Source organism: Mizuhopecten yessoensis, unplaced genomic scaffold, assembly GCF_002113885.1.
Source record: "Mizuhopecten yessoensis strain PY_sf001 unplaced genomic scaffold, ASM211388v2 scaffold627, whole genome shotgun sequence".
Lineage (NCBI taxonomy): Eukaryota > Metazoa > Mollusca > Bivalvia > Pectinida > Pectinidae > Mizuhopecten > Mizuhopecten yessoensis.
The window spans coordinates 2,851-14,813 of NW_018403641.1; the positions used below are offsets into that span (position 1 = coordinate 2,851).

The 11,963-nt window shown below is 37.0% G+C and overlaps 1 protein-coding gene across 1 annotated transcript in view; it reads right to left on the reverse strand.

Moving 5' to 3' along the window:
* Window positions 1–977: 977 nt before the first annotated feature.
* LOC110451167 (cell adhesion molecule 3-like) overlaps window positions 978–11,963 on the reverse strand; it is a gene marked incomplete at its 3' end in the record, with an annotated part of 28,860 nt that continues 17,874 nt past the window's right edge. The window contains exons 2-6 of the mRNA XM_021499034.1: window positions 9,219–9,341; window positions 8,114–8,326; window positions 5,546–5,842; window positions 1,939–2,238; window positions 978–1,277 (exon numbers count right to left, since the gene is read on the reverse strand). Coding sequence (XP_021354709.1) covers window positions 978–1,277; window positions 1,939–2,238; window positions 5,546–5,842; window positions 8,114–8,177 — 961 coding nt within the window. The remainder of the gene's footprint in view (window positions 1,278–1,938; window positions 2,239–5,545; window positions 5,843–8,113; window positions 8,327–9,218; window positions 9,342–11,963) is intronic.

Here is an 11,963-nt window from a genome sequence, read left to right on the forward strand (position 1 = left end):
GATATACAATATGCTGCAGTCTTTACTGACCTGTGTAGAGGAGTCATGTTATAGCTCTGTGTACCTGGTGGTATATACAATAGGCTGCAGTCTTCACTGACGAGTGTAGAGGAGTCATGTTATAGCTCTGTAAACCTGGTGGGATATACAATAGGCTGCAGTCTTTACTGACCTGTGTTGAGGAGTCATATTATAGCTCTGTGTACCTGGTGGTATATACAATAGGCTGCAGTCTTTACCGAACTTTGTAGATGAGTCATGTTATAGTCCTGTAAACCTGGTGGGATATTTCAATAGGCTGCAGTATTTACTGAACTGTGAAAAGGAGTCATGGTATAGCCCTGTAAACCTGGTGGGATATACAATAGGCTGCAGTCTTTATAGAACTGTGTAGAGGAGTCATGTTTTAGCCCTGTAAACCTGGTCCGATATACAAAAGGCTGCAGTCTTTACTGACCTGTGTAGAGGAGTCATGTTATAGCCCTGTAAACCTGGTCGGATATACAATAGGCTGCAGGCTTTACTGACCTTTGTAGAGGAGTCATGTTATAGCCCTGTAAACCTGGTCGGATATACAATAGGCTGCAGGCTTTACTGACCTTTGTAGAGGAGTCATGTTATAGCCCTGTAAACCTGGTCGGATAAACAATAGGCTGCAGTCTTTATAGAACTGTGTAGAGGAGTCATGTTTTAGCCCTGTAAACCTGGTCGGATATGCAATAGGCTGCAGTCTTTACTGACCTGTGTAGAGGAGTCATGTTATAGCCCTGTAAACCTGGTAGGATATACAATAGGCTGCAGTCTTTACTGAACTGTGTAGAGGAGTCTTGATATAGCCCTGTAAACCTGGTGGGATATACAATAGGCTGCAGTCTTCACTGGACTCTGTAGGATAGCATTGTTATACTAAAAAGTAACATACAATAACAATAAGTATGTGTAATATGCTCTGAACAATTACAGAATTTATAACTTACTTCCTGAGACTGTCAGTGTGGTAGCACTACTTTGTCCAGTTCCTACAGAGTTGGTGGCGAAACAGGTGTAGGTACCACTGTCAGCTGTGTTAGCGTTGAGAACGGTCAGGGACGGAGAATTGACCGTAGAGCCGGAGTAGTTGACACCATCAATGGTGATGGTCTGTGTGCCAGAACCAATATTACGCTGCCAGAACACGTTGGTATGGGCGGGGTTGGCAGACACGGTACATCCCAGGGTTATACTGTTTCCTGTGTTAGTACTGTACGCAAGTTGTGAAATGGTTACCGATGGAACAGCTGAAAGTTGAATTAAAAATGTGAAACAATATGCTACCTCAAGCCATTAGAAACAAGAGAAATAAACTACTGCCTGAAGCCATTAGAAAAAAAGAGAAACAATCTACTGCCTTAAGCCATTAGAGTTTTCCCCAGTTTTAATAATTTAATAAGCAAGTTGTTTTTCTCCTTTATTGTTTGTGATCCACCAGGAATTATACCCAGGGCTACAGATACCTAGTCCAATGCTCTACAAACTGTGACAAACTCTAATCAAGCAACAAGTAACAAGCAAGGAGGCTGTGTTCACAATATCCAGGTCCTTGTTTGGGCTATAATGTAACCAAAGGGGACCTCAAATGATAAGAATCGTCTCCTGGACGGTAGGTTACCGCAGCAACTGCATGGGTCTACTGATTGACTGAAAGGGAAACCTTAGCCGAGTCAGAAATAAACAACTTAATGGCCCATCATGGTCCATCACTCTGACACTTGGAACTCCTGCTGTCCTCAATAAAGTCTATCACTCAACACACATTTTGATCAGCTGGGTACAAACCTAAGGATACATCATATTTGACTGTAAATAAACCTCCAACAAGATTGACCACACGTGAGCCTCCACCTACTCCCGTCAACAAAAATTCAGCATGACTCAGAGAGGCTCAGTTGTGACACTTACCTCCAGATACTGTCAGTTGAGTTTGAGAGCTCTGTCCAGTTCCACTAGAGCTGGTAGCAAAGCAGGTGTATAATCCAGAGTCATTAGAGTCAGCATTAATGACAGTTAAGGATGGAGAGCTGACCGATGATCCGGAGTAATTGATGTTGTCAATGGTCAGAGTGGAGGTCACTCCGTTGACAAGTCTCTGCCAGAACACATTACTTATTGCTACTGATGATGACACCGTGCACTGCAATGTGATGGAGTTGCCAGTTGTAGTACTATAGGCAGTTTGGCCGACTGTCACAGAAGGCACAGCTGAAATTTAACAGGGCAGTATATCACTAACATGGTAGTACAATCATAATTCATAGAGGCTGACCCCAAAAACAATTGCAAAATAGAATTTGTCTCTTAAAATCATCTTGAATTTCAGTATATAATTAATAATAAGACACTACATACATCTGTGATCTGTCAACAACCATTTTCTACAAAGTATGCACATAATCAGACCAATCGAGCAGAAACTATAGTTTGAAAGATTCAGCCAATCAGAAACTTTGGTAGCCATCTTGTATTAAGGAGTCCAATTAATATCTTTATTTACAATATAAACTATTATTATACGGTGCCAATAGTCACTTAGTGATAAAAATTCTACCATTGGATTGTTTTGTTTTTTCAATGTTTTACGCCCATGGACAATGTAAGTCATTCAGGGCCAAACATCACCATAACATTTGACATTTACGTTAAAGAATACACCAAACTACAAGCAAATAGGTTAAAAGGCATAATAGGCATAACAATACAATGATAGCCAAAGAAATGAATGCAAAATACATTCTATCTAATATTGTAAAGATTAGCTAAATGTAAACTAGAACTATAAGCTAAAGGCTAACTACTACCTCCCGCTCCTATTTAAACCAGAACTATAAGCCAAAGGCTAACTACTACCTCCCGCTCGTATTTAAACCAGAACTGTAAGCGAAAGAGTAACTAAGGTAAGCATCGCAAGGCAATCAATAGTCTCCCACCAGTAATGATTTCTTTATTCGCTGAGCTGTACACATATTCAAGTAGATAAGGTCACTAAAATAGCGGAAATTACCTGTAAACTTTCATTGAAATCGGCCAAGAAGTTTAGGAGACCATAACTCCTTTTAAACTGGTCGGAATGGAAAAGTACTACTTGGATACACAACGTTAGAGGCAGATACCATATATGTAAACTTTCTTTGAAATTGGTCCAGTAGATTTGGAGAAGTTGTAAGGACAAGGATTTTTCAACAAAGGGCCATAACTCCATAAAAAAGGGTTGGACAAAATACCTTGATGCACAACATCAGGAGGTAGTTATCATATCTGAAAACTTACGTTGAAATTGGACCCATAGTTTTGGAAGAGTTGTCTGGACATATATTTTTCAACAAAGGGCCATTACTCCGTAAAAAAGGGTCAGATTGAATAAATAATACCTGGATGCATAACAGCAGGTGGTAGTTATCATATCTGAAAACATTAATTGAAATTGGCCCAGTGGTTTTGGATAAGTTGTTTGGGCAAGCCTTTTTCAACTAAGGGCAACAACTCTGTAAAAAAGGGTCAAAATGAAAAAAATAATACCTGGATGCTCAAGTTCAGTTGATAGTTATCATATTCGGAAACTTACGTTGAAATGGATCCATAACTTTGGAAAGAGATGTCCGGACAAAAATGTTCAGGATTTGTTCAACAAAGGGTCATTACTTCGTTAGAAAGGGTCAGAATGGAAAATAATATCTGAAAGCAAAACTTCAGGGGTGGAAGTTATCATATCAGGAAAGTTTCGTTGAAATTGGTTCATTACTTTAGAAGGAGTTGTACGGATAAACTTTTCTACGGACGGAGAGAGAATCTGATTGCAGTATAACCCCCTAACTTCCCTTTGGGAGGTATACTAATCATATATTTATTGCACAAAAGCTGTTAGCAACAAAAAACAAATCTAGCTTTAAATATCTAAGCGTATCAGAATTGACTTGACTAATCAGAAGTAAAAGATGGCGACTTGACTAATCAGAATTGAAGGACGGTGACTTGAACAGTGAAGAAGTTTGGGATCTTGGTAATAATGTAATGAGTACAAACAGTACATTGTATATGTACTGATGACTATTAAATCTGTAAATGTTTTTGAGTACTCCTTTTTTATATTGGTCAGGACGACCAATACTTTTAAGGCGTGGGTGATGTAGTGTGCGTTTAACAAATCTTTTGAAAATAAAGATCAAACATATTCCTGCGTATGATATATACATTATAAACACAAAAAAGAAGTCTGCTAAAGAAATCTACTACTTAAGCATCGACTATATATAGAGGAATAATATAAGAAAAGAGTAACTACTGGAAGATATTTGTTTATGTGAGCAAGGTTTCATTAAATTTATTATAAACAGTTAAAAATTATGGTCTGCAAAAGAACTTGCTTGGAGTTGTACCTTGATTTGACCTCTAACACTAGCTAGTTACAGTGCTCTCCGATCCCTCTATGGGTGATGCAGGAACACTTCAAGTTTAATCAAAATATCATTAGCAGTTTAAAAGTTATGATCAAATAAGGCTTTGCTTGAAATTTTACACTTATCTGACTTTTGACCTTGTCAAGATCACAATGAGAACATTTATATGCATTGAATACTGATGATACAATTTGTCTCCATTCATTCGAATACGGGACATAACAAGTTTTAATTTGCCCAAATCACCACAAATGATGTATCAGAAAGAGCTCACTATGTCAAGTTACACCTACATATCAAAGTGTGTGAGCAAGATTGTACAATATCCAAACTTTGACCGATCAGAAGGTGGTCCATGGCGGATATATCGTTCAGTGACCTAATGGAAGTCTTGTTCAGAGTTTGATGTGCCATAATATACCAAAATAAAACATAGGAGCTAAAACGAACATCTGAATTTCGACCAACCACATGGTCAATGGTAGCCATCTTGTTGAATGACTAAATCGATGTTATAATAGAGTTTGAAGTGTTAATACCAAGATTGAGCAAAACATTACAATATCAGAATTTCAACCAACCACAGGTCAGTCAATGGTAGCCATCTTATTTAACAATAAAATGGAAGTTTTAGAGTTTACAGTGTAATGATATACCAAGATACCTAATTTCAGCAAATTCAAATGATGTCTTATTTTGACCAAACAAACAAGTTTATCGTGATAATTTTGTTGAAAAAGTCTACTTTGGTTTTTCACACTTGAAGAATGTCACATACTTATTTTTTAAATAATAAATACTATAAACCAATATATCTCAAGCCATCGCACCCAAGTCTGCCATCATTTCGGAGAAAAGACTGTTATGCACATATACACAAGCATATTAATACTCATTAAGTTACTTTAGTATCAGGAGAAGACAAGATGCTATTCTATCAGAAAAAGAAGTGGTTTACGCACGTTTACAAAATGTCATGCATATCTTAACATTTGTGAAATGTCATCAGTTTACGAAGCAGAAGAAGCAGAAGCAGATACACAGCAAAAGCAAAAGCAGTAAGTCCCAAAACTTGTTTGGAAGACTTAAAAAGCTTGTTTAGGGGACTTAATTACATGACGAAACGACGACAGAGGCTGTGACACTGCTTCCTGTTCCTGCAGCATTGACAGCAAAGCAGGTGTAGGATCCTGAGTCTGAGACGTCAGCATTAATTATTGTTAGTGTTGGACTTGATAAAGTTGATCCTGAGAAGTTCACCCCATCTATGGTGATCGTCTGTGTCCCTGAGCCAATATCACGTTGCCAGAAGATATTGGTAACCGTTGACACAGAGGAAACTGTACAGCCAAGGGAGATCGTGGTGGACACTTGAGCACCAAAGCTCGTCTGGGCAATGGTCACAGTAGGAACTAGATTTAATAAATAAATCACTTAAATTCTTAGCAAAACAATCTTCTTTATGTTGATAAATTATCACTCTGTAAAGGTGTGTGACTTGACAGAAACTCTCCCCTTTACAGAGGCTTCAACACAAACTCTCCCCTTTAAAGGGGCTTCAACACAAACTTTCCCCTTTAAAGAGGTTTCAACACAAACTCTCCTCTTTAAAGGGGCTTCAACACAAACTTTCCCCTTCAAAGGGTTTTCAACACAAACTTTCCCCTTTAAAGAGGCTTCAACACAAACTTTCCCTTTTAAAGAGGCTTCAACACAAACTCTCCCCTTTAAAGAGTCTTCAATAATAATAATAATGATTCGAGTTTCTTATGAACCGCTTTATCACACCTAGTTCGTAGGTCGTCTCAAAGCAGTTCACAAATTGTTATCCGTGGTTATAGGGCCTTTGCAACCAGCCAATATCTTTCTCAACTCCCTGGGGAGCATTTAACAAGGCCCCTATTACAACAACTTCTCCTTTTAAGTGGCTCCATGACAAGAGCTTCTACGAGAGCAGAGAACACAAATGAGCTATAAAGTGATACACTGTGAACTTTTGTAATAAGTCATTTCATTGCAAGAATTAGTGTCATGGTGGATTTTTATTGACCAATCAGATGTCGTGAAACACGGGAAAAGAAACCCCAGTCGAAAATGGGTCTAAACTGTGTTTACTTTATTTTTAGACGATAAGGATTTGAAGAAATATCACCAGTTTAGAACATCGTGATTCTGAAATGTATAGCCGATGATATGCTCGAATTTAAACATTTTATAAGATATACAATGCACAGGAATGAATCGTTCTATGTATTGATTACGACATAGCTGCCCACAAATTGATGGGGTCCACGTGTAAAAGTGCTATATTTTCCCAGATCTTCTCGAATTTTGGGATTCAGTCAAAACCTAACCGTTCCATGGAATTAACTTTGCATTTGAAAGTTATATTGTTTATTTTATTTTTCACATTTATAGTTGTGTTATGCAAACATATCCGCTCGCGATTCAGATTCACATGCACTTTTCGGTGTTTTGTTGTAAATTACGTAAAACTTGCTCAGGTTTGATTACTTGCAGCGCTCTTTAGATGTAGCATTTTATTTAAATGATATTCTATTTTATAACAACATTGAGTCCCTCGCGTTCAAAGAAATCCTTTACTTGTAGGCCTACGTAACGGCAGTCCCTTAATGTTTGTCTCGATACTTGAGCAGTAATTAAAGATGAAACAAACACGTTTCAATAAATAAGTGATTTATAGTTCTAACACAGATATACATATCAGACTTGAAACTAGTTATCATACCGACGGGTGAACCTGATAGGTCCGTCGGGTCGAAGACATCGTTCGGTCATGACATTGTTTACATAACGCGTCCAGGTGTGACACTAGCATAACTAATTGATTTACTCCATTTACCAATGATCATTTTTGTGACAGTGACCAAAAAATAAAGTGATTTTAAGCGAAACTGACATCAAAATAAGTGATAATAGAATAATTGAATTACATAGATAACAGGAACAAGAATTACGCGTAGTAATATGTGTCGCCTGTCCCGCTTTGTCAATATAATAAGCATTTGACATAGTACATAAGGAAACGGACCTAAACGCAAAACCATAACATTGATTTTTTTTAAATCCAGAAATTTCAGGTTTTTTTCCAAAAAAGTGCAGAAATCCATGAAATGTTTTCAGAGTAGTAGGCTCTACTACCCATGATACATGTATGATTTAGGTTTGGTTGGTCTAGCTCTTATACTTTGTCAGAAAGAGCCTAATATGCAAGAGCTAAACGCAAAACCTTAACGTTGAGTTTTTTTCTAAGTCCAGAAATTTGAGGTTTTAACCAGAAAAATGCAGAAATCAATGAAATGTTTTTAGTGCAGTAGGCTCCACTACCCATGCTACATCTATGATCGAGGTTTTGTTGGTGTAGCTTTGTCAGAAACAGAGCTAAACGCAAAACCTTAACATTGTTGACGCCGCCGTCGCCGTCGGAATAAGAGCGCCTATGTGTCTTTCCGACATCCGTTGTAGGCGACACAACAATGATTAAGAAAACATGACAATAACCGAAAAGTGACATTAAGCGATGTGATATGGTTAGAGTGCTGATATATTAACCTTTGCCTCATTGAGGTGCCGTAGACTGTCTCTTAGCTGTACCTAAATGTACAGTGTTATACCCCCTCCTTTACTCTTACTCAGACACACTCACATGCTCTCTTACTTACCCTGAGCCAGCACTCCGGGTAAAATCACGGATGCCAGCAGAATGACTGCTGAAAATCTATACATTTTGGCAAGCTATATGTCTCTCTATCAATAAAGTTGGTTTATTCTGGTACAAAAGTGGCTCGAAATCTGTCCACTCTGCTTGCTGGTGAGGTCGGTGTTGCTATTGGAGAGTGACCATGTACCACCTCAGTCCATCCAAGCTGGCTCACCTGTAACACATACACACTGTTTTAGGTTCCATGTACCACCTCAGTCCATCCAAGCTGGCTCACCTGAAACACTTAGGTTCCATGTACCACCGCCAAAAAATGTAACAATGCACTGAACAATGTATTTTGGCTTATAGCTTTTACGAATCATTTCTGCTTTTTTGAGAAACATGAACAGTATTCTGAGAGCTGCAGTGGGACAAGGATCCTTAATGTTTGAGATCTCATAAGAGTTTGAGTGCTTGTCTGTTCACGGTAAAACAGCGAGTTCCTTAATGAAGCAGATTTTTGTATTCTGAAAATTAATTCTCACCAGTTTGATAGAGAAAACAAGAGGTATTTTCACTTTCAACTACTTATGTAGTAGAAAAACACTCAAATTTGCTATACCTAGAATAATTATTCTATTAACCCTTTCACCCATATGTGACTTTAGCTAACTCTTCCATGCATTTATTTGGATGAGTCCATTTTGGTCTCCAGTGGTGAAAGGGTTAAAGTATGAATATCTTAGCTTTAACTTACTTAACACAAAAAAGTGACCATTTCCTCACTGCCATAAATACAAATTTAACTTCATGTCATTTATGAATGTCCTAGTAATGCTTCATTTTGTTATGTTTCAATATTTTTTTTGATTTATTTTGGTACAGCATTGACTTACCTGTTGTTATTATAAGCTGAAGCTGACTATTAAGAGGGGTTGAGCTGTAGAGCTGTACAAGTCTGTCACCACTTACCTGTTGTAATTATAAGCTGAAGCTGACTATTAGGAGGGGATGAGCTGTAGAGCTGTACAAGTCTGTGACCACTTACCTGTTGTAATTATAAGCTGAAGCTGACTATTAGGAAGGGATGAGCTGTAGAGCTGTACAAGTCTGTCACCACTTACCTGTTGTTATAATAAGCTGAAGCTGACTATTAGGAGGGGATGAGCTGTAGAGCTATTCAAGTCTGTGACCACTTTCAGCACGCTATATAAGAACATGCACTTTGACCCTGGGACATAGGCCTGCTGTAGATGAAAAAGAAACACGGTTAAGGTGCCTTATTTATCATAAAATCTTGTTTTAAAAGTATCTAAAATTAAAACGAAATGTATTTATCCATCACCTCTCCTTCTGGCCTCCTTAGATATTGCTATCATTCCTTTTTATCATAGATTGAACAGAGCTATACATATAGGTGGCATTTTTGTACCCCATGTTTAAGTATATTTCAGAAAAAACTTTTCAAGTTTAAAATATACATGTCGTTTTGAATAGAAATGTCCATTTTCAATTCAATTGAGGTGTTTTTGTTGTTGTGAACTTAACAGTTTTACAAGCTTGCTAGTGATAAGAGTACTCAGAAGCAGATATAATTTCTACTTATACAGTAATTATAGTTAAGACTATGGTAAATGTGTATTTCTGAGTAATTAGTTTGTACATAATTATTCCTGAAACAATGTTTTTGTGGTTCAAGGAAACAAAAGTTTTCAATTAAAAAAAAATATGGGTTTACTAGTAAAATTTCTTAATTCAAATAAAATTGTTAGCAAAATTTATTCTATAGGTAAAGTTTAGAAATAAAACCGTTAATGCAAAAAATAAGAGACAATTCTTAAAGTGATCTTGATTCCATGCTTAAGTACGTTAATGGTGACTGATCAGAGACACTTGATTTCATGCTTAAGTCGTTAATAGTGACTGATCAGAGACACTTGATTTTATGCTTAAGTCGTTAATAGTGACTGATCAGAGACACGTGATTTCATGCTTAAGTCGTTAATGGTGACTGATCAGAGACACTGGATTTCATGCTTAAGTTGTTAATGGTGACTGAACAGAGACACTGGATTTCATGCTTAAGTCGTTAATGGTGACTGATCAGAGACACTTGATTCCATGCTTAAGTTGTTAATAGTGACTGATCAGAGACACTTGATTCCATGCTTAAGTTGTTAATGGTGACTGATCAGAGACACTTGATTTCATGCTTAAGTCGTTAATAGTGACAGATCAGAGACACTTGATTTCATGCCTAAGTCGTTAATAGTGACTGATCAGAGACATTTCTACTACGCAAACATAAAGGTGAGGGATATTATGAAATGAACTTTCGAAAGAACAATAGGCGCATGGGGCCTGTATTGCTTCCCTGTTTATACTTGGATAAGGTTTTGACAATATGAGACCATGTTGGTCACGTTTAACGGAGCCAAACAGTAACAATCTACCAGAGTAATATGAGAGTATTACGACCAAAAAGATTAAAATGTATGATATGCAATTGGAGTATGATAGTTAAAATGTCTCCCCAAATTAGAGGAAAAGCTTGCAATTTCGGATTTTCTAATCAACCCAAAACATATCAGCACCTCTTAATGTTTACAACTGTGACAGGATTATTAAACGCATGCACCAAGATTAGGTAAACTTGGCCTGATTGAATGCTGAAACAACCCCAAAATATAACACAAGTTGGTCAGTGATTATTTGCACTTTGTATTTTTGTTTTTTAAATGTCCTAAAAACCGATCACATGAACATTTAGGAGAATATTTCAGCTAATCAGGGGCACGTTTGGGGAGTTGCATCTTGGATTTGAATCGGCTCAAAAAACAACATGCTCACTCGGTAAAGGCCATGAGATAATTTTAGCACAAAGCTTGAGTGAGATTGACAAATGGAAAATAGAAACATGAGAAGATGAATGGCATCCCCTTCATCTATACAAATGTACTGACTCGTCCTGGTTCAGTGCCAGTTCATAACGAATGAGGCTAAAATAACTTCACCTTGACCTTGCTTGAGATAAAATACTATGATAACCTTGGCTATTAGAGTTATTCATCACGCTACATAGTTGCATACCGATTATTTCAAAGCGTAAATTTTCTTACAAAGTAACGTAACACATTGAAATTAGTGTTGTATATGATATTTGATATAATAATAGTCAGCCTTTTAACTTTGCCCAGTCCATCTGAGTTGGGTAAACCAGAAGTGTTAGCTACGGTTTACTGATCCAACCAACCGCCACCCACACATTTACCATCGGAATGCTTGAAATGCAGCCAATCACAATCAAATAATAAAGATGTTTAGACCGACAAGATATACTGAGAATTATTCTAAATATGATGTGTATTTAAATCAGAAAAGGTGATATATCTCTCATAAATGATGATTTGCACCTAGTTTGCCCAGAAAGACTACACATATATTAAAGGCTTACACGACTCATATATTGATTATAAATGCATCTAGAATTAAGTGTTTTGTTGATGTTGAATTTAAGATTTTATTGGAATCTGAACATTATTTTAAAAATTGTCCAGACAATTATTTAAATCATGATGTAGGGAAAAGGGAAATAACTCCCTTAATAATAAAAATAGAAAGAAAAAACACCAACAAAAAGGTGCTTCAGTATATGATGATGTGATTCTGTGCAACAAGGGTAGTAACAATCTGTATAGTGGTATAGAACTACTATATATACCCACCAAGGTTAGTAACACTCTGTATAGTTGTATAGAACTACTATATATACCCACCAAGGGTAGTAACACTCTGTATAGTGGTATAGAACTACTATACATACCCACCAAGGGTAGTAACACTCTGTATAGTGGTATAGAACTACTATA